At 44.8% G+C, this 21777-nt stretch overlaps 1 protein-coding gene across 5 annotated transcripts in view; it reads right to left on the minus strand.

Annotated features, from left to right (window-relative positions):
- Positions 1-17612: 17612 nt before the first annotated feature.
- HNF1B (HNF1 homeobox B) overlaps positions 17613-21777 on the minus strand; it is a 67364-nt gene continuing 63199 nt past the window's right edge. For 2 of the 5 annotated variants that reach the window (XM_008568071.1, XM_008568069.1), the window contains exon 9: positions 17613-18572. In XM_008568071.1, coding sequence (XP_008566293.1) covers positions 18552-18572 — 21 coding nt within the window. In that variant the 3' untranslated portion in view covers positions 17613-18551. The remainder of the gene's footprint in view (positions 18573-21777) is intronic. The other 3 variants (XM_008568070.1, XM_008568068.1, XR_550175.1) reach the window with 2 other exon arrangements.

Below are 21777 nucleotides of genomic sequence, written 5' to 3' on the forward strand. Positions count from 1 at the left end.
AAAAAAAAAAAAAAGACAAAAAAAAAAAAAAAAAGAAATTTGCTTTTTTATACCAAGGACTTTAAGCTATCTGTGTATAGTGTTTGTTAGGAATCTAATTTTATTTTATTCTCTCATATTGATAACCAAATGTCATAGCACCATTTATTGAATTGTCCATCCTTTTCTCAGTGATCTGTGATGCCATCTCTGTAATGTACCAGGTTCTATTTTATTTTATTATGGTAAGAACACTTAACATGAGATATACTTTTTAAACAGATTTTTAAGTGTATAATACCTTATTGTTGACTATAGGTACAATGTTGTACAGCAGATTTCTAGAGCTTATTCATCTTGTTTGACTGAAACTTTATGCCCGTTGATTAGTAACTCCCCATTTACCTCTCACCCTGAAACTCTGGTAACCACCATTCCACTTTCATTCTATAATTTTGACTATTTTAGATACCTTACACAAGTAGAGTCATGCAGTATTTGTCTTTCTGCGACTGGCTTATTTCACTTAGTGTAATATCCTCAAGGTTCATCTATGTCATCATATATTGCAACGTGTCTAAATAATTTTTTAAAAAAGTCTAAATAGTATTCTATTGTATGTATATGCAACATTTTCTTTATCCATTCATCTATGTATGGACATTTAGGTTATTTCCACTTCCTGGTTATTGTGAATAGTGCTGCAATGAACATGGGTGTGCTGATAGCTCTTTGAGGTACTGATTTCAATTCTTTTGAATAAATACCCAGAAGTGAGATTGCTTGATCATATAGTAATTCTGTTTTTAATATACCAAGTTCTTATGTGCATGGGTCTATTTCTGAGTGCTTTATTCCATTCCATTGGACCTATTTATCTCTCTGTGTGTCAATACCATACTGTTTTAGTTAATAAAGCTTTATTATAAGTTTTCACATGTGGTAAGACAGATGCCTCCTCCTTATTCTTCTTCAAAATTGTCTTAGCTATTCTTGGCTCTTTTCTTTTTCATATTTTAAGATTAGCTTGTAAATTTCCAATACAAAGATATAGCCAAGTTGTGATTTTTATTGGAACTGCATTAAATTTATAAATTAATTTGGGGAAGGATTCTCTGTTTTTATAATATTGGGGGTTTCCATCCATAAGCATGGTATATTATTCCATTTATTTAGGACGTCTATCATGTCCTTCAATAAAGTTTTATGATTTTCTCCATCTGGGTTAATATTTCTGTTATTATACCCATTGTCACTACCTTTTAGTTTTTGTGGATGTAGTGACAGCAACTCTTAAGGATTACACTTTGTAATTAGTTTTGCAGCTGTGCAGGAATGCTTTTGACTTTTTTTATGTTGATCCTAAATTTAGTAGCATTGCACAATTCTTTTAATAGTTTTGATAGTTTGCCTATGGATTCTTTTGAATTTTCTGTGTAAACAACTATATTGTCAACACTTAGCAGCAATTTTATTTTTTCCTTTCTAATCCTTATACCTTTTATTTCTTTCCTTGCTTTATTACATTGGCTAGGACAGCCAGTAAAATGCTGGATGAAAGTAGTGAAAACTGATAGCTGTTAGTTAAAGGGACATGCCACCTTAACTGTGATATGTCACCAAAGCTATTGGCTCTGGAGCTATGCTGTGTGCTTGCTAGATCTGTGCCAGCAAAATGCATATACCTTTGGTATTTGAGAATATGTACTTTTGTTCTCATTTACTAGATGAAGAAACAAAAACCCAGAAAGGTAAGTAACTTGCTTAAGACTACACTGTTAATAAGTAGGAAATTCAACCCCAAATCTTCTGATTCTCAGTTGAATACCATTTCCTTGATTTCATACTTCCTTTCAGCTAGTTACCTGATAAATGTATCTGTGCTAATGTGTTACCCTTTCTGGGTAACATATTGCATTTTAAAAGAGATACTCCAGAACAAACAATGCTTTTATTCATTTAAATGACTCTAACAACCGATGTTTTAGGCAGGTATCCTACTTTGCCAAAACAGAAGACTCTGCCAACTATATATATATATATATATATATATATATATATATATATCCCCAGATTTCTAGACTCTTAGAGTTGAATGGCTTCTTATCTTATTCAATCCCCTATTTAATGTAGTTATCCCTGTATGGTATCTCTGACAGAGCCATCCTCCAGCATTTACAGCTGAGAGGGATGGGTTTACCTCACTGACAAGCAGTTGAATAATTTTCATAAAGATCCACAATCTGCCCACTGGTCTGGAGAGTGGTGTGTTTTCTCCTCTACATAACAGCTGCTCACATATTTGTCCTCTCTAGGTCATCCCTTCTAAGACTAGCCATCTCTAGGATATTTAGTTATTGTCTGAATTAAATAGTTTCTCAATACTTTCTAGTTAGTCAATATCCCTCTTGAAAGTGATGTTCAGGCTTTAAGGTGTAGTCTGATTGCAAACAAAGTGGAACTCATATGACATGATCTGGACACAGTTACTTCTATCGATGCTGTCTAAATTTTTGTCTTTTTTATAGCAGCTACGGTACATTGCTGACTTGTGTTTAGTCTGGAGTTAACTAAGCCCCCCATATATTTTTCATCTGAATGGCATTACTGAAAATGTAATATTTGTTTGTTAAAAAAGAAGGGACAAAATCCTTGAAGGCAGGAATTTATATATATGTATTGCTCCTCACTAAACTTAATCATTTGTGTTCCTACTTTGTAATCAGCCATCTATAAATGTGATAAAGCATGCCTTCTGTGTAGAGTCAGGTCTGGACTCGGGGAATGCAAAGACAGATTGCTTAATCACCCAGGCCAGAAACTACTATGGCGTATTTGGCTTTTATTTGTTTATTTATTTTTTAATCTTCCATCCCCTATACCCTTTCCTGCAGCACTTTGGACCTCTCTAGGTCAGGGTGAAGTCTGTGGGGAGGCAACCAGGACAGAAATCTACTCTGTTATGGAGAAAAAAAGGGGTAGCATCTGCAGTGTGGAGGCTGCTAACAGGCTACCAGGAAACACCTGCTTGGTCAGGGGTAGGTGAAGTCATTAGGACTGCTGTCCCAGGACAGGATAAAACACTGTCCTCAAATTTCAAACCATTGTAATTTGGGATTTTTATGATAAAGCTGAAATCCTATTTTTTACATGAGATCAGAAATCTCCTGATTTTTTTAAACCTTAATTGATTTAGGAAGACCCACAGGAAGGGAAGGGGAGGCAGGAGTCAGAGTGCTCTGCTCAGCAGCTTTACACCCCCTGGTTTTGTGGAGTTGTGATCCACCCTTCCATCTGACTAGCACGAATCAACTTCAGGGTATGTCTTTGAGAATGTCTCCCTTGCCTCTGCCCTGCTCACAAATCCATACTTGCAAATCAATAAATATTGCCCCCATCCCATGTTCCTCATCTTTACTAAATGCTTGTAATTTTGCCTGTGCAGTATTTACAAGGACAGTGTTGTATGTACCTAGTACTGACAATGCGATAATGAAAATTGCAAACATTTATGTGGCACTTACTGTGTGCCACCCTGATGGAGTTTGGATGTATTGTCCTCCCAGAACTCATGTGGAAATTTGATCCGCAGTGTGGCAATTTGAGTTATGAAGGCAGATCCCTCATGAATGGGTTAACAGTCTCCCTGCAGGCGGGGGCCTGAGTGAGTTCTTGCTCTATTAGTTCCCGTGAGAGCTCGTTGTTTAAAAGACCTTGGCACCTCCTCTCTCTCTCTCTCTCTCTCTCTCTCTCTCTCTTGCTTCCTCTCACCATACCTCTGCAGCCCCAGATCTGCTTGTACCCACCAGCTGCCTGCTGCTTTCCACCATGAGTAGATGCAGCCTGAGGCCTGTGCCAGATACAGCTGTCCCAGAATTGTAAGCCAAATAAACCTCTGTTCTTTATAAATTACCCAGTCTCAGGTATTTCTGTTATAGCAACACAAACAGACTAATACACTCCCACTGTTTTAAGCACCTTATATATGTTAACTCATTTCATCCTAACAACAGTCCTTTGTGGTAGACACCGTTATTATCTTTGTTTTACAGATGAGGAAATTGAAGCACAGAGATTAAATGCTTGCCCAAAGTCTCACAGCTAACAGTGGCAGGGTGGGAATGGACAACAGGCAGTCCCACTCCAGGGCCTAGGCTCCTAACCACTATGCTACTCTGTCTCTCCAAACTGTTAAGGGAGCTACAGTGGATATCATCTGTGTGGGGTCTGCAGCCCCAGATCTGGGTTTCTGCCCAAGAGCTATTCTTTGCCAAATGATTTCTTATTATTATAATTATCAAGGACATTACTTCCTTAAGGCAAGATCTTCCAAGAGGTTTTAGCCCCTTTACAGATGAAGAAACATAGGCTCAGAGCATTAAATAATGTTCTCAGGGTCATGCAGGGAATAAGTGGCAGAATCAGGATGTGAACCCAGCTCTAGTGACTTTAGTGTCTACACACCTCCCCCAACCCTACACTGCCTCTATCGTGGAGCTGTATCTTCAGAAAGAGCCTGGACACTCTCAATACCCTATTTCACATGGGCTAGCGAATGCATGGAGGCCCTTCTTCAGGGAAAAATCATCACCATAATCATTACCAGAATACCTTGTTAAAGGTCTACCTGGGTGCTGGATGCTGCAATCTGGGACTGCTTTTCAAATCTCAGAGCAAGGGTCCCTGAAAATATGAATGTTTCATCATCGACTTGGCAGAAGTAAGGTGAAGGGTGGGTAAGGTGCCTGTCCTAAGCTAGGTTTCTCCATCCCTTGAGCTGGCTGGTTGAATTAAGTTACTGCTCTCATATACCATTCTCTGGCCCTTGCTTTCAGATCAAGCATAAACATTTGCTTTCAGAATGTGAGTCAAGGACAGAGTTCCTAGAGAACCATGTGGTGGCATCTGAGATCACTGGGAGATGCACACTCCTGTGCACACATGTGTGGCACACTCATACCTAGCATGGACAAGTGCTCACACCGCCACATTCATGATGAGAAATCCCTGGAAACCAGGGTAGTGTTTGGTGTTGTGGTTTCCATCGCAGGAGCATTGACGTCAGTCATGCCCTGCTTGGTGGGGTGGAGCCTGCCCTCTGTACTGGCTGGGGCAATCTTTTCAGAAGTGTGGAGACACAGTTTGTATCAGACTTGCCCCACATACCCTTCTAGTGTTGGATCAGCAGGGAAGGCTGGCAGGAATGTCCACCACAGAGCCCCTAAACAGGGTTCCATGCTTTAGGTTGGCCCCTTGGCCAGCAGTCCCCCCAGCAATGATGCCAGGATGCTTTCTTAGGTCAAAAGGGAAAGCATTGTTGCTGCCCTGTAGCCAGGCAAACAAGCCACTGGCTTTGAAGTTGCAGGAGGAATTTGCTCAGGCTGGAGTTGGGAGTCTGGAGGAGGGGACCACAAGCCTCCCCCCAGCTTTGTTTGTTAACTCCACATGCCTGCCCAGGCCTGGTGTATTTGATGTCTTGGAAGAAGCAGGAGGAGGAAGGCATGCTCTGGGAGTCCTCCGAGGGATATCTTCCAATTCCTGCTGAGCCTGCAGTCCTGGCTAGGAGCGGAACATAAGCCAGGCCCAAGTCCAGAAGAGCCGGGGACAAGCCTGCAATGGAAGGAACATCTAGTCCCTTCCCTCCAAGGTGGTTTGCAGGGGTGTGGTCCAGGGCAAATTGCAGAATGTACTGCTTCCACTGAGCCCTGTTTTTATTCCGGTGGCATCAGGTGAGAATGAAAGTCAAGAGAAGACTTGAAGGGAGAAAGGCGTCCAAAGGCAACACTGTGTGATGGGCAGGTGTAACCAGTCCCACTCCCCTCTTCCCCTGCCCCCCCACCTCCAGGTGCCTCCCTGACTCCTGCACCATGCCCCACCCCTTCTCTTTTATGGTGGGCGATTTGCTACTTCCCAGGGACAGCTCTGCTTTTTTCCTGACTTGGAAGCTTAAGGTAATGTTCAGAGACCCTGCCCACCTGCCCCCTTCCTACAATCAATAAAATGCACTGGTGAGAAATCCTGGAAGTAGAAAGAAACTTCTAGAGATCAGAAGCCTGGGTAAGACAATGCTCCTATTGGGCTGGCTCTCTGGTCTTGCCCCAGGATTTCCCTATGTTCCAAAGCATGCTTATTACCTTTCAGGCCTGGGCCATGGGAATGGGACAAGAAGTAAAGCATTGTGACTAACCAGTTTCATGTCCCGTACAGTATGAGCCATGAGCACCTTTGCTTCTTTCTCTCTCTCCCCTAAATTCTCCTATCTGCCACATGCTAACATGCACATAGCTACGAGATTCTCGCCCCCACCCCAACACTGCTCTCCAGTCTGTTCCTATCTGCCTACCACCCCTACCCTTGACATGTTGCAATTGAGAAAGAGCTTGTTTATGATAAGACCTTGAAATCTGGAGTTATAAATCCTGCCAGGACGGCTGCCCTATCTCTGTGCTAATGCTTGTGGTGCCGAAAGGAGGCTCACCTGGTTGTGACCCATCCCCTCTTACTCCCTGGAGTTCCCTGCTCCTCCTCTGCAAACACAGAACAATGGGCAAATTGGAGTTACCTGTCCCAACAGGTGTTAGCTGAGCCTCACTTTCCTACAGGGTGATGAGGAGGTCACCTTTTGGCCCACCCACGCTGGGCATTCCTGTGATTATGAAAGTCCACCTTTGAATGTGACCCTCCCTTTGCCCCCCACCCCCATGACTTCAGACACAGGGGACTAAGCCCACCTCAATGACTTTAGAAGCCCCACTTTAGCTACTGAGTCCACCAACTGGAATGCAGGCAGCACCTGCCCTGTCTGGGAGGGCTTGGTGCTCCGTCTTCATTTGGTGCATGCCTCTGCCACTGTACTTATACCACACTGCAACTGTCATTTTCTGCGTTAGACTCCCTACTGAGCCTCTTGAGGAAAGAGACTGTTTCTTACTCATCACTGAATCCTCAGGCCCAGCAGACTGCACAAACATAAATATCTTGTTAAATGACTAGGTGAATGGTGTCATCTCATGACCAGCAAATATTTACTGAGGGCATCTTATGTGCAGACTCCACTAAGCAGTTGGGGTAGAAAGATTAATTAGACACCATTCCCTCTCTCAGGGGCTTATGCAGGAGTCAGGGAGACCCAGTGAAGCTTCTTCATTTGTCTGGAAGTCAGAGGAGGGAGCTGGAGCAGGGGAACCTGGGGAATCTGCTTTGACGACCGGAGTCCTGGGGTCTTGGGAAAGTTTGCCCAGAGTGAACTTACTGCGGATGTCCCAGACCCAGATACCTAACATCGATCTCAGTATATTCCAGAGTGGGGCTGCTAACTCCTAACTACCTACATGTCTAGCTTTTCCCTATGTGATTTCAATGCCACAAAACTGTGAATAAAAGTAATTTCTAGTAAATTTTTCAGTAAAGGGAATGAAACTTACCCCCACTGGGTCCCAACTGGAGCCACGTTTGTTATAACTACCTACATGTCTAGCTTTTCCCTATGTGATTTCAATGCCACAAAACTGTGAATAAAAGTAATTTCTAGTACATTTTTCAGTAAAGGGAATGAAACTTACCCCCACTGGGTCCCAACTGGAGCCACGTTTGTTAGCTGTTCTGTTTGGACTCCCCATGGATCTGAGGCCAGAGCTGCCTCCATCCTAAGGAGAAAATAAGAAAGATGGAGATGTCCTTCTGGAGTTCAGTTCATCCAAAACACATTTATTGATACCTCGTCTGTGCTGGCCACCAGGAATAGAAAAAATAACACAGGTGTGTAACTCTTCCTCTCAGGGAACTTATATCTGAGAACCTGTGAGAAAAAGGACAGCAAGTTGACCTCTTGGGGACCAAGGACTAGCCTAAATGATGTGACAGGCCATTGCAATACCAATGCCATTGTGTCACTGAGGGGAACTTCACTGTGTGGAGTGGAGGCCTAGCAGTGTGTGGGGGGACCTAGTGCACTGTTGATGGGTGGCATTTTCTGTGTGGCTCTTCTGTGTGGCTTTTCAGAAGCCAGCATTTCTGAAAGTTTTCATAGGAAGTATCATTAGCGGCAGAGAAGAGTGAATTCACACTTCCCGAGGGGCCTGAGGTTGCAGATCACTGTAAACAGGAAATTTATTTGAAGCCCCATATTTCATCTTAAAATACACTTAAACAGTGTATTTTCTACCATAACCTATCAGTGTGCTTTTATATGAAAATGCAGTTAAAACTACTTATCTGTGAATAAAATTGATGCTCCAGGAGGATGAATTGTTTTTCCAGTGGCTTCTTGTAACCCCTGGTTCTCTGCCTTAGAGCCCAGTTTGACATCAGGCCCAGACACATGCGCCACATTCAGGATTACCACCCCACAGCCGGCCTCTAACCTGCTTGCGTGGCCCACGCCCTTGATCCTGAAACACGCCTCTGGTTCTGTCCTATGCTGCCTTGGCCATGCACTCCCACAGTCTGACCCCACAGTACCATCCCTCCACTTCTGGGCTTATTCTGGTTTGGAGATCAGGTGGCCAGTAACCCTATTCCCCAAATGTCTGGGGCGGTGGCTCTATACCCTTCTGCAGTTCCCTTCACAGAGAAAGAGAAGGGCAGGGGCAGCAGTAAGCGTGGAATCCTCAGGGGAGTTGGAAACAACTAACAACTAAAGTGAATACTTAATGAACTAATTATCTAAAGGGTCCTGGGCTGGGGGATTGTCTTTGCAACCACCTTGGTAGGCACTAGTACAGTACCCCACTTTGCGTTCCCTGATACAACTGCTTTAGCTGTACAAAAAACCCAGGAATCAAGATTGCCTGCTTATCTGATAATGGAGAAGTTAGGTGATCCAAAGTCCATAGTAGGTTTGTTATGGATTCACTATATCTATGTTTTTCAAATTTTAAAAGAAGTGCAAGTCATTCATTTATTAATGCACTCATGGATTAATACATTGCTTTTTCAACCAGCAAGTTTTTAGAGAGAACCTGCTGTGCAGCAGACACTGTGTGAGGTACCGGAGATACAGGGGTGAGCAAGGATGGCATAGTCTGGGACCCCTTAGAACGGCAAGTGGGAGACAGGATTAAATAAACAGTCTCCAGGGAAGCAAACAAAACAAGCTCAGATGGGGCAAGGGCCTTCTGCTGCTGACTGCTCCTGGATGTTCTGCCCCAAAGCCTAAGTATACAAAGAGTTAATAGGTCCAGGACTAAGTAGGGGTAATGATGGATTGTCTACAATTCTTCACATAAAGGTAAAAAAACATAAAATGAAATTCCCCTCCAAATCCCCCCACCTGCCCAACTGCCCCAGAGACAATGCACCAAATCCTAGGTGTGCAAACACACTAGAGATGAGGAAATTCATTATTTCATTTCATCCTCACATTGGAGCTGCAAAGGTAAGTGGTATGGTTCTCTTCACTTCACAGATACAGAACCTGAGACCCAAGGGAGGTGAAGTGGCCTGCGGAAGCTCACCTGGCCAGGACAGGACTGAAATGGGCTTTACAAATGAAGAGGGCAGGAGGGGGTCCCAGGGTGTGACTCTTGATGCTACTGAACAGTGCTGGGCTGGAGGCCACCAGTGACTCCCCAGACAGACCCCCATGGTTCTAGAGACTCTGGCCACTGCCCCTTATTTTTCCTTCTCATGGTGTGTGCAGATTTCATGGCTCTAGGTGCTAAAAACTCTGGACTCTAGACCTCAGTTAAGGAATCAGATAGCTACTGGGACAATGGGAGTGTGGGCTTTGAAACATATCCAAACAACCCACAGCCATGTCCCCTCCTTCCCAAAGACTGACCAGTGACCACTGAACCAGTGACTGGATTGATCCTCAGAAACCTGGTATGGCTCTGGGAACTGCCTGACGAAGGATTGTCACTCTTTTGCATCCTTCACCTTTGGAGTATCTTCATCTAAGCCTTTTCTGCCATTGAAGGAAAATTCAACCGAATTTTCTAACCAACCCGAGTGGGTTAGGTTATATAGCTGATCATGTTTAGAGTCACCTTCCTATGACTTTAGGGCCTCCAGGAGAGTCACTGAAAAGTCTGTAAGATTTGCTAATTCCATTGCAAGTGAGGAATGTGTTTATTCTTCCAACGGGCAAAGATCCCCCACCAAAGTGACGCTGACTACATTGTGTAACTAGGAACATGGGTTGTTGCTGATGTAAACAAATGGCCAGGGGCTGACCTGCCAGGAGCCTGGGTCTCCTTTTCCCAGAGGTGTTTCTAATGAATGAATGGTTGTGACCAGTGAAGCAATTTCTCACATTGTAAACTTCTGCCCACCAAACTACATCTCCTACCTATTGCTGCCAGGGCTCAGGGTCACAGAACAATTCCTCAGAAACCAATCAGAGTCTGATCACCCTTGAGTAACAGGAACATTACCCTCCACCTGCAGACGTCATGCCACTCTGCAGGCTAGTGGCTTTGTAGTTTCTGAACGTAAACATCACATGCCTTACCCCATGCCTTACCTCTGTTCTTCTGAGATGTGGGGCTCGTGTATTTGATTCTCAGGCCCTGGTTCACTCCACCAAGGCACAAGCTGGCTAGTGACCCATTACCTTGACCTGAGGACCCTGCGACCTAGAGAACACATTTCACTGTGTCAGATCATCATTTACAGAGCCAGTGCAAGAGAAGTTCAGGCAGGGGTCCCAGGCATGCCCGGGAATCAATGAGGACAGATTTGGGCTGAAATAACACTGGGCATTCACTTTGCATTTTGTGATCCCTCAGCCTGGAATGACTTCTCCATCCATCTCCTTACACCCACCCACCTGGTGAACTCACTTGTCATGACACAGTTCATGTATTCAACAAGGAAAGGCCTCTGATTTCCACCCAAGCAGAATTTCCTCTATTGTCCTACCACTATACCTTCTAACACTTCTACACTGCATCAGAATCACTTGCTACTTGTCCATCTCCCCAGATAGGCTGGGAACTCTTTCAGGGCATCTTGGAATCCCCAGCATTCACCACAGCGTGTGGCTCAAAATCTGTGTGTGAAAGAGGTTTGTTGAATGAATGAGTGAATGAGCACCTACTATGTGTCTCCTCACCACACTTAGACACTTTGCATATTGAAAATATGCAAATAATATATTCAAAGGAATGAAGATCTAGGTTAGGCCCAGGCATAACATAGGCGTCTGTCCTTAAGAAGTTTGCAATCTGGTCTTCTTTCTGTGAATAGTAAGAATATTTGCAGTTGGAGTATTGAGATTGGACCCACAGATAGGTGGGTGTGTTTGTGTATTTTTTTCCCTCTTTGAATGCCAGCTTGGAAGCTGAAATAGGCATGAGAGGTGGCCTGTTTTTTCTTTAACTCTCTCAATCCTTTTAGCTTTCACTTTTAGGGCAGTACTAAACAAGCCACAATTCTAACTAGCCATAGTACTACATTAGCCATAAAGCGCCACTCAGGACCTCCATCTTTATATCTTTCCTTTCTCCTTACCCCCACCTATAAAAGTAATATCAACACCTTGCTCCTTCCTTTGAATCTTGGGAAGCCCCAGAGAGTGGTGGTGATAGTGGTGGTGGTAGGTGTGTATTTGGGTCATATTCAAAACATAAAACTAGTAAATTCCACAACATGTACATACACATTCATTCATTCAAAACAACTTTACCGAGTGACTAATATCTGCCAGGAAAATGATGCTGGGGACAAACCAGTGAACAAAACACCACCTGCCCTCACTGACTTTACCATCTAGTGCAGGGAAGACACTCAGTGAGTGTAGGGATGGGCCCATCATGCTATCTCATGTTGTATTCCTAGCAGGAGTGAATGCTAATAACTAACTTTTATTCAGCACTTTCTTCTGTAGCAGGCAAGGGCTTTATGCACCTTGTATCTCATTTAATCCCCAGACAACCCCATTTTCAGATAAAGAAACAGACTCAGAGAGGTAAAGTAGCCTCCCAGAGATTGCACAGCTAGTACATGGTACAGCCCAGATCTGAAGGCAGATTTGAATGACTCCCTACCTGGAGCTCTTAACCACAACTGTATGAGGCAGCAGTAAATATTTACTAGAGGAACAAATGGGTGGATGAATGGTTAACCCTAACTATAGTGGCAGCCTATTGTTTTGTCTCCATGATACAAACATGAGCAACATGTTTAAGTTTTTCATTTACTAACTGATTCAAGCTGCCTCAAAGTGTGGCTTCCAAAAGTAGATTTTGTAAAGATTAAGAAATAAACATGTTTATCGTTACCATCCATGTTTCCTGGGCAAGACACCTATCTTATAAAACTAATGATGGATTATAAGGAGAAAGTTATACAAAAGAAATTATCACCTTAAGTTTTCTTTTGAATTTCTGGCTTTTTGGTAAAGTCTCTGTATTAGGCTGAATAATGACCCTCAAAAGATATCAGGTCCTAATTCCTGGAAACTGTAAATGTTACCTTAAAAGAAAAAGGGATCTTTCAGATGTGATTAAGGAAGATTATCCTAAGTAATATGAGTGGGCTCTAAATATAATCAAATGTATCCTTATAAGAGGGGCAAGCGGGAGATGACACAGAAGAGGTGGCAATGTGACTACAGAGGCAGAGATTAGAGTGATGTGGCCACAGCCAAGGAATGCTGGCAGCCACTAGAAGCTGGAAGAGGCAAGGAAGCACTCTCCTTTAGAGACTCTGGAGACAGTGCAACCCTGATGACATCTGATTTTGGCCCAGCAACACTGATTTTGGATTTCTGACTTCCAGAACTGTGAGATGACACATTTTTGTTGTTTTCAGCAACCAAGTTTTTGGTAATTTGTTTTAGCAGCCAGGGGAAACTGATAAGAGTCTCCCAGAGGAGGAAGTAGCAGGGGGAATAAGTCTTCACCACCGTAGGTGATTCAGAAATATACACTTAGGGATCTTTCTGGCCAGGATGCCCAAATGAAATGCAGTCTTGGAAAGCAAGGGTAAAGAGATTCTCATACAAAAATGAATCCACCTTCTTTCCTGCTCCCCCCTCTCCCCATTCTCTGCTTTGTTTTCTTTCTAGTATGAATCAACCAACATCCAGCATATCTGTTTATTTAGTATATACTTAGTATATCATTTATTTAGTTATTATTGGCTCTCTCCCAGCTCACGTAAGCTCCATGGGGAAGTGACCTTTTTTTTAACTGCTTTATTCCCTATGTCTAGAAGAGTATACGGCATATAGTAAATATTCAATAAGCATTTGTTGAATGAATGAATGTCATTTTACTGGGGAACCTAACGTCACATTAGGGATATGATAATATCCAACATCACAGTATGACATACTATTAAGACTCTTCCTAAGGTGCCACTTTAAAGAATAGTCAAGATAGAGTGTATGTTCAGATAACACTGTTTTTCATTTGCTACAACACTAATTTCTATTTCCTACTTTGGTTAGGCCCCAATCCTTGCAATTATTATTCTTTTTTGTGTGTGTGGCTGGCTGGTATGGAGTTGAACCTTGGTGTTATCAACTCTAAGCAACTTAGTGACCAGCCAGCCCACTGGAATTATTTTTGATACCTCTCTTTCCCACACTCCACACCTAAACCATCAGGAAATGCTGGTACCTTTAAATCCTCCAACTTCAAAACACATATGCAATCAGATCACCTCTCATCACCTCCAGCATCCCCCCTCTGGTTTCATACCTGGATTATGGCCATAGCTTCCTGATGGTCTCTTTGCTGTCCCTCTTGGCAAACCCCTTTCCACACCCCGCCCCCCAGCTCAGCAGTCAGAGGGATCCTTTTAAAACATGTCTATTCTTGAAAATTTCATCTCCTCGACATTTTCTGATGGCTCCCAGCTCATGCGGAGTAAAAGCCAAAGTCCTAACAGCAGCTTGCCGAAGTCCTTACAAATGGCCACAAGGCTCCATGTCATTTGTCATGATGCCTGTGCTCTCTGCTTCCCTCTCTGACCCACCACTTTCCCTCTCACTCAGCTCTAGACATTCTAGCTTTTCTGTTCCTGCCTCAGGGCCTTCACACTTGCTCTTCCCTCTGCCTGGAATACTCTTATCCCAGATGTCCGTTTAGCTCACTTTGCAACCTCAAGGCTCTTGGATGTCATTTTCTCAGTGACCGCTCTCTTCTTCCTTGGCCATCCTATTTAAAATAGCTACCCCCACTCCCAGCATCCCCTTTGCCTGCTATATTTTCCGTAGATTTTTTCACCATCTGACATGCACACGCACACATGCACATATTCACCTATTTACCGTCTGTCTCCCTGACTAGAATGTTGGCTTCATGAAGGTAAGGATTTTTATCTGTTTGGTTCGCTGATGTATCCCCAGTGTCTAGAACAATGGTGCCCGACGTGCAGCAGGTATTGATAAATATTTCTTTAATAAATGAAGGGGAAAGATTATTGTGGACTAGATGTTTCCAAAAGCAAAGGTGTACACAGAAGGTCTTGTAATGGCTCAGGAAATCAGACATGCTTTCCTTATACTGGGAATTTTGGGTTTTTTAAAAAAGTTAGCTTTATTTGTTTATCCCTTTCATAATTAATTGGGAATAATTTAACATATCGGTTTATTAAGGATGTCAGGACAATAGGGCACAAGAAAGAAATCTTCCTTTGGGGAATATAATGGTACATATCTGGCAAGAAAATAAAATGTGTTAAAGAAATGTATTTGTGTCTTATGCTTTGTTGGCATAAACACACGTATGTAGACTGCATGAAACCTGCTTTCATGACTCCTCCTTTTGATGTTGTCACCCCCACGTTTGCTTTGCTCACTCTCCCTGACAGAGTGTTTCCTCTGTATACATGCACCCAGGAAAAAGGAATGTTCATCCAGGCGTGGACGAAGTCCTGCACCCCAAAGATTCACTTATACAATAGTCGTGTTATAAATCTCAGCAGATAATCCAGTATTTGCCTAGCCAGAATGACCTCTGCACCCAAGGGGGAGGGGAGAGGAGAGAGAATGAGGGAGGGCGGGACCTTATAGGTATTTGGTTCAGCTGACTGCAATCTCACCAATATTTAGCCTGCGTGATGCAGTAGGGAGCTGTTTGAAGCATTAAGACAATGGATAGGTCATATCTCAATTTCCAGAGCAGCTTTCAATGGCATTTGTTTGAATTCATTCCTAATTCAAAGGGGACGCATCAGCCCCGATTTTCCTTGGGCAGAAGTTAGCTCCTGCCTCTCCCCAATCCCCACCCTTCCTTGCTCCCTGGACTTGTCCTCTGTGATCCCCACCCCCCTTTTTAGGAATATGAAGCTAGCTTAGTCTCAGCCTCCTGGTGCTCGCTGTGGCCCTCCCACTCACACGAGATCATCCGATTTTATCTTCTTTCCTAATGAAGACAAAGACTCCCCCTAGTCAAGCCCTTCCCCTCTCCTCCAGCCCCCCCTTCATGACTCAGACTTGGCTTACTGCTTGATTTGCCATATATCAATGAAATGAACAAAAGATTTTATCAGTTATTGGCAGTTTTCTTTACCAAGCATCAAATTGGTGATGAGGTTATCTGGAAATATCAACCGCCCAGAAGACTCGCTGAGAAGCCACTCTGAGATGAAATAATCCTCACCAACACACAGAACTCCCTGTGTACACAGTTCTAAGCATTTAACATGTACGAGGGATCTTCAAAAATTCATGGAAAGATTAGTACTGTCTTTCAATTCTATTTCTCCATGAACTTTTTGAAGTACCCTCATATTAACTTTTATTCCTCAAACAGCCTTGTAAACTACGTACTATTATTATCATACGAATTTCACATAGGAGGACACTGAGGATCAGAGAGGTTAACCGGTGGGGTTGTTGATTCTAATCAAGGCATTCTGGCTTCAAAAAGAATTCAAAGACCTGCCCCCAACTGTGGGCCAAGAGCTCAGATTCCCCGACTGTCTGCATTGTATTCTTTCTTATCCACTTGAATTCAGCAGCTAACACTGCATTATCTGTGCCTTTGGAGGGAATACCCCACAACTCTTTGGCATGGAAAAGTTTAATATGGTTTAAGGCAGGTTTTTATTGCTGATTTAATTTCCTACCCTTGGATGTTAAAATGAAGCCTGCCTTCCCCAGCGCTCACCCTAGAAAATAACGGATTCTGGTAAAAATGGAACCATCTGTCTGTTAGCCTGGGCTCAGGGTGTAAAGAGAGACCCTGGAAAATGTTGGTCCATAAGTGGCCAGAGGTAGGGATGGAGGGTTTTAGTCACAAATGAATCTGCAGAGTGGGTGACACCCCTTGTCCCTATTACAGCCCCTCTTACAGCCAGTGAAGAGAAGTCCGTGTTGGATTTAGAAAGGAGGTGCTGACCTTCTTGGGGATTCAGTTGCCAGGGTCACCTTTCTTCATGTCTTGGTTCAAATAAGGTTTGATTAGGAAAAGTCCCTAGAGACTGTCCCCAACCCACCCATCGTCCCTCCATTTCTCCTACACCTCTGCCCAGGTGACCCCTTGGATCAACATGATCTTCTGGGTTCTCAGGCTTATTGCAACAATGCAAGATCTAAAATCTACTAAATGCAGATACTTGCTGTTCCACAAACAACATGAGTCCAGATATAGGGATCCCACTGAGGCCGGGGCTGGAGGTCTATATTCCTTTCCTCTTCCTGGAACTCACAGGAGCCATCGAACAGGACATCTCAATAGCGAAAGAGGATCTTGGCCTCTCTCCACACGTAGTGCTTGTCCTTGTCCTTGATCCTTCTCAACCCAACCATGAGCTTTCTCTTGACCACTTCAGCCCAAATTACATTGTTTGGGGAAACAGGAACCAATGGAGGTCAGCAGTTCCATATCCACTCATCCCTGCTCTGGGCTTATAGTAGTTACTCAGTAAATTTGCCCAGCTCACTGAGAATCGCATCTCCCTCTACACTGGGATTTTGAAAAACCTGTCACTCAGGGCCTGGTCAGCACAATCCTTGCTTATTCTATATTTGGGAAATGCTTTGTCTAGAAGTAAGAGACCACAGGCCAGTAAGCCTAGGCTGTGCAAAATACAGACCACAAAGAGGCCAGGTCTGTCTTCTTTCCTCGTGGAGTCAATACTGAATTATTTGTGGTCAAGTCCCTGCTGGTGGAGTCTCCAGGACCTTTGGCTTTTCACCTTTCGGACTATTTGTATTCATTAGCATCCTTCCCTGAGAGAGAGACAATTCTGGGCAACAGGCGACGTCCCCCAGAGCCCATTCTTCTAGTGACTGACCGCCCTATGGAAGGAAGGGAAGGTAGAAGGAAAGACTAGAATTAATGCTTAAAATAAGGCTAAAAGAGTTACCACGGGGGCTCCATTCTTCCTACTTTTTGTTTTTATGACAGCAAGTCACTAGGAATTGGCTCTGTGACTTCATCCCTGTGTTTCAGGGAAGCAAAGGGCGTTGGCTCTTGATCTGGCCACATCCCCCTGAGGGACTTGTGGAGTCTGACCAGGAGAACCAACTCTTCCTTACTTTGGTTAGCAGTAAAGTTGACATGAAGACCCTGGGAACATGACAGTGAGTGAAGGCCACCGCCTCTCTACAGCCCCAGATGACACACTTTGTGATCCCACGGAGTAAGTGGAAAATTCCATGAAGACCAGGTGCCAGGGGATTGTGGTGGAGCCATGGCAGGGGAAGTGTTGGAGACAGAAATATGAGACTCTGGGCAGTGATAAAATAGTTTTAATGGGAGGCTTTCTGAGATGGCAACTTTGTCTTTTGCTATTAAACAGCCAGTTTCCCTGCCCTGGGGTTTCTTGGGGGTGCACTGGCTGAACCCCTGGCTCCACCGGAAACTAGGATGTCACTCTGACACTATGTTCAGCCCCTCCAGGGATCCAGAGGTGTGTCTTAACATCAGGAGATCGGAGTTAGCTGGCAGTCAGTCCAAAGTATGCTGTCCCTGTGTGTGTCCAGGCCTGAGGGAGGGGGCAAGGGACTTCACTTCCCTCTTAGGGTGTTTTTCTATGGGGGAAGAGAGAGGGAACAAATCACTTTTGAAATTTCAACTCTGACCTTTACAAAGAAAACTAATAGACACTTTAGTATTATATACAGGGCAAAGGGGAGAAGATGTGGAGGGGAAATTGCACTTAATTACAGTAGTTTATAGTTTACACCCATTGGACAAATTTACTTCTTTAAAAGAAATCTCGAAATCAATTGGGATAGGGATTGGGGAGGGAGTTTGTGGATATTTACAGCGTGTTTGGCTCAGTTCAATAGCATGCGTCCTCCTCTCCTCATTTCAGTAACAGATTCAAGTTTTTGCATCAGTTTGTTCGATGAAGGATTACAACATAGACACTACCACTTTCTCTCTCTTCCTCTTCTGCGGTTTCTGGTCTCCCACCTCTAGGACAGACAGAAGTATGTGACATCTTGGGAGAGGCATCACAACAATACTGCATAGAAAGGAAGCTGGGCTTCAGGTTGTGCCTCCTGAGAGTGGATTGTCCAAGGCTCCAGCAGAATGTCACGTAAGCAGGGACCTCTCACAGGTGCTTGTCAGGTCACTGGGCTTTTCCATGACATCTACCCAGAGCGTGATGGTGTGGAAAACAGGGTCCTTGTTGTTGCACACAAAGTGAGTGACATGCAGGCATCACCAGGCTTGCAGAGGACACTGCAGAGACAGAGGAGAGAGAGCTCAGCTGCGTGCATTTGGCAGCAACGTGGGAAATTAGTTTGGCTTCTCCAAGGGAGCTGACACCCAACTCAGGATGCAAAGAGTTGGGGGTGGGGGGCTGGGGATCTCCTGTCTGCTCAGTTCTGCAATGTTGGTGCTGAAGCATATTTCCTTTAGGAAAATCTAGGAGCCGGCTTTCCTGGCCACTTCAGAAGAGAGAAGTGAATTGCTCGGGACCTGAAATAGTCATAACTCACCGATCTTAATCTTGAAGTGGTTCTGATTTGTGTGAAAGTGGTATTTATAGAGAGCTCAGTGTGGCTGCAAGGGCAGCTGAATGGGGAGCTCTTGCTTCTTATGGGAGTAAGGGTGTCCTCCTAGGACAAGAGCAGAGGTCCCCCACTGTTTCCCAAACTCGAATGGACCCTGGATCCTGTTACAATGGAGATTCTGATTCAACTCTGATTCTTAGGCCGGTAGTGGGCCCAAGAGTCTGTGTTTCTTTCTTTTTTTTTTTCCTTTTTTTTGTCTTTTTTCGTGACCGGCAACGGATCGCAACCCTCGGTGTTGCGCCCGCACCTCGCTCAGCCAGTGAGCGGCCGGTCTACATGTGGGATCCAAACCCTCGGTGGGAGTGCCGCCGCGCTCCCAAGTGGCGCACTGTAGCAGTGCGCCACCGGGCCGGCCCCTTTTTTGTGACCGGCTGCACCGAGCTCAGCCAGTGAGTGCACCGGCCATCCCTATATAGGATCCGAACCCGCGGCGGGAGTGCTGCTGCGCTCCCAGTGCCGGCTCTCCCGAGTGCGCCACGGGCTAGGCCCAGAGTCTGTGTTTTAATAAGCTCCCGGGTTGTGCTGATGCCGCTGATCTACTTAGAGCAGCAAGGCCATAAAGCATATGAGAAAATGACCACTTACTCAACCTATCCATCGGGGAAGGAGCTGCGGAAACTGCAAAGTGCTTTCTACAGAGTTGTTACTATTGGGACAAGAAACCTGAAGGACCAGGGATGGGATCCAAGGGCTGAAGACCTCTGATGCCATCTTTCAGTGGGTCAGGGGCAGGAGACCCCAGAATGGCTAGAGAAGCCCTCTGAGAGGAGCCGTACCACCATCCCGGGGCAGCCTCCCCTTCCACAGGCCTGGGCCTCACTCGCTTTAACTGTCAGGGTACATCTTTACTCTCCTTTTTACTTCCAGGGAGTCCCTTTTGGTTTCACTCTGTCTCCTCTTTTGCTTCTGTTGGCATCTAAGGTTCTGCTTTTTGACTTAGAGAAAGAAACCCTTTCAAACACACACACACACACACACACACACACACATACGCACGCCCCTACCCCTACTACTAAAGGCCTATTATTCCATTATTATGTCACTAATCAATGCTCCCAACCATAAGCCTATATGAGGTTACCATTATGTACATTTTAAAGAGTAGCAAAACAAGGTTCAAAGAGAGTCACTGAGTTGTCCAAGGTTTCAGAACTAGGGGAGTGTTGGAGCCACATTCCAACCAGTTCTGGGTGGTCACCCAGCACGTGCTCTTTCTGCTGTGCTCTGAGATTAAGAGCCTTCTGCTAAGCTTTGTGCTCTTGGTCAAGTTACTCTCTCTGTGCCTCAGTTTATTCGTCTACAAAATGGAGGTTATTGTGAGATTAGATGAAAATACATGTGAAGTCTTGAGAACGGGGCTTGGCACAGTTGTTACTGTTAACACTGTATGGCACAGGCTTCCTCGGTCCACTCTGCTCTCCAGTGCTCCTGTGAGTGCGACTCAGCTGTGCGTTCGTAGGAGCCAGGTTTCTGACCCTTCTACATTCTTGAGGCCTTGATCAGGGTCCTCTGATACCCTTTGCCTCCTCTTCCTCCCTCTGCCCACCCCCACTCTTCAGCCTCTTTACTTCCCACTATCAGCCTTTTTCCAATTTTCAGATTTCAGGTGGAAGAGAGAGAAAATGGCTTGTGACCTTGCAGGTTTCAAGAGAAGAGCAAACAAGAAGGGCAGATAAGGAGACGCCAGTGAGATTCTATGACCTGTCATTAGGGATGGGCTTCCCAGCTATCAAATGTTTGCTCACATAATAAAATGGTGGCAGAGCCCTAAATGTTGTCAAAGGAACTAAAGTTATTTGTCCCCTTCAGAGTCTAAACACAAACATCTGATAAGGGGTGCACTGTGTTCCCTTAGAACCGGAGGCCCAGCATACTCAGCCCCATGGAGGCCTTGCGCAGAGGATCTCTGAGTGACTACAGAGCCCTCCATCTGAAAGGTGGGTAGCTGTGGCGATTGTTAAGGACATCCTCATTCTAAAAGGATTTGCTACATCATGGTAATAGCTAACATTTATTGAGGTCCTATTGTGTGCCAGGCACCATGCTAGGGGCCTTGTAAGTATCACTGCATTTACTCCTTACATCAGCCCTTTGACATAGGTTATTATCATTTAGTCATTTAACGCATTTGAGTGCCTACTGTGTGTGAGCATCTTTTTAGGCACTGGGGATGCAGCTGTCCCTGCCCACATCCTCACAGAGTTTACCTTTTGGTGAGGATTTTGAACAATAAACACGTAAACAAATGCACACATATACAAACCTATAATACAATTTTAGGTGGAGAGGAACACTCAGTAGAAAAATAAGCATGGGAAGAGGGTAGGGTGACTTGAGGGAAAAGGGAATAATTAGGTGGGGGATTGGGAGGGGCCTCTTTGAGGTGGTGATGTTTGAGCTGAATGAAGTGAAGGAGCGAGCAGGTAAAGGTGCACATGAAGGAGTGTTCCAGGCAGAAGATTCCACAAATGCAGATTCCACAAAAGATCGCCTGCAGTGGGACCACTTCAGTTCTGATCCAGCTGAAGTGGAGTGAGCGAGGGAAGAGAGGTGACCAGCAGGGGTCTGACCGTGTAGGGCCTTGTTTAAGTCTCCGTTTAGTTTGGTTGTAATGGAAAGCTACTGGAGTTTTCACAGGGGGTGACATGCTTGATTTCTTTTTTTAAGAGATCACTCTGGCTGCTGTGTGGCAAATGGACCACAGTGGAAGAGGGTGACAGTCAATGGCCCCTTAGGGGCCGGCCCGGTGGCACACTGCTATAGTGCGCCGCTTGGGAAGCGTGGTGGCGCTCCCGCCGAGGGTTCAGATCCCACATACAGACCAGCCGCTCACTCGCCGAGCGAGGCGCGGGAGCGCCGCCGAGGGGGGC

Source organism: Galeopterus variegatus, unplaced genomic scaffold (assembly GCF_000696425.1).
Source record: "Galeopterus variegatus unplaced genomic scaffold, G_variegatus-3.0.2 Scaffold372, whole genome shotgun sequence".
Classification (NCBI taxonomy): domain Eukaryota; kingdom Metazoa; phylum Chordata; class Mammalia; order Dermoptera; family Cynocephalidae; genus Galeopterus; species Galeopterus variegatus.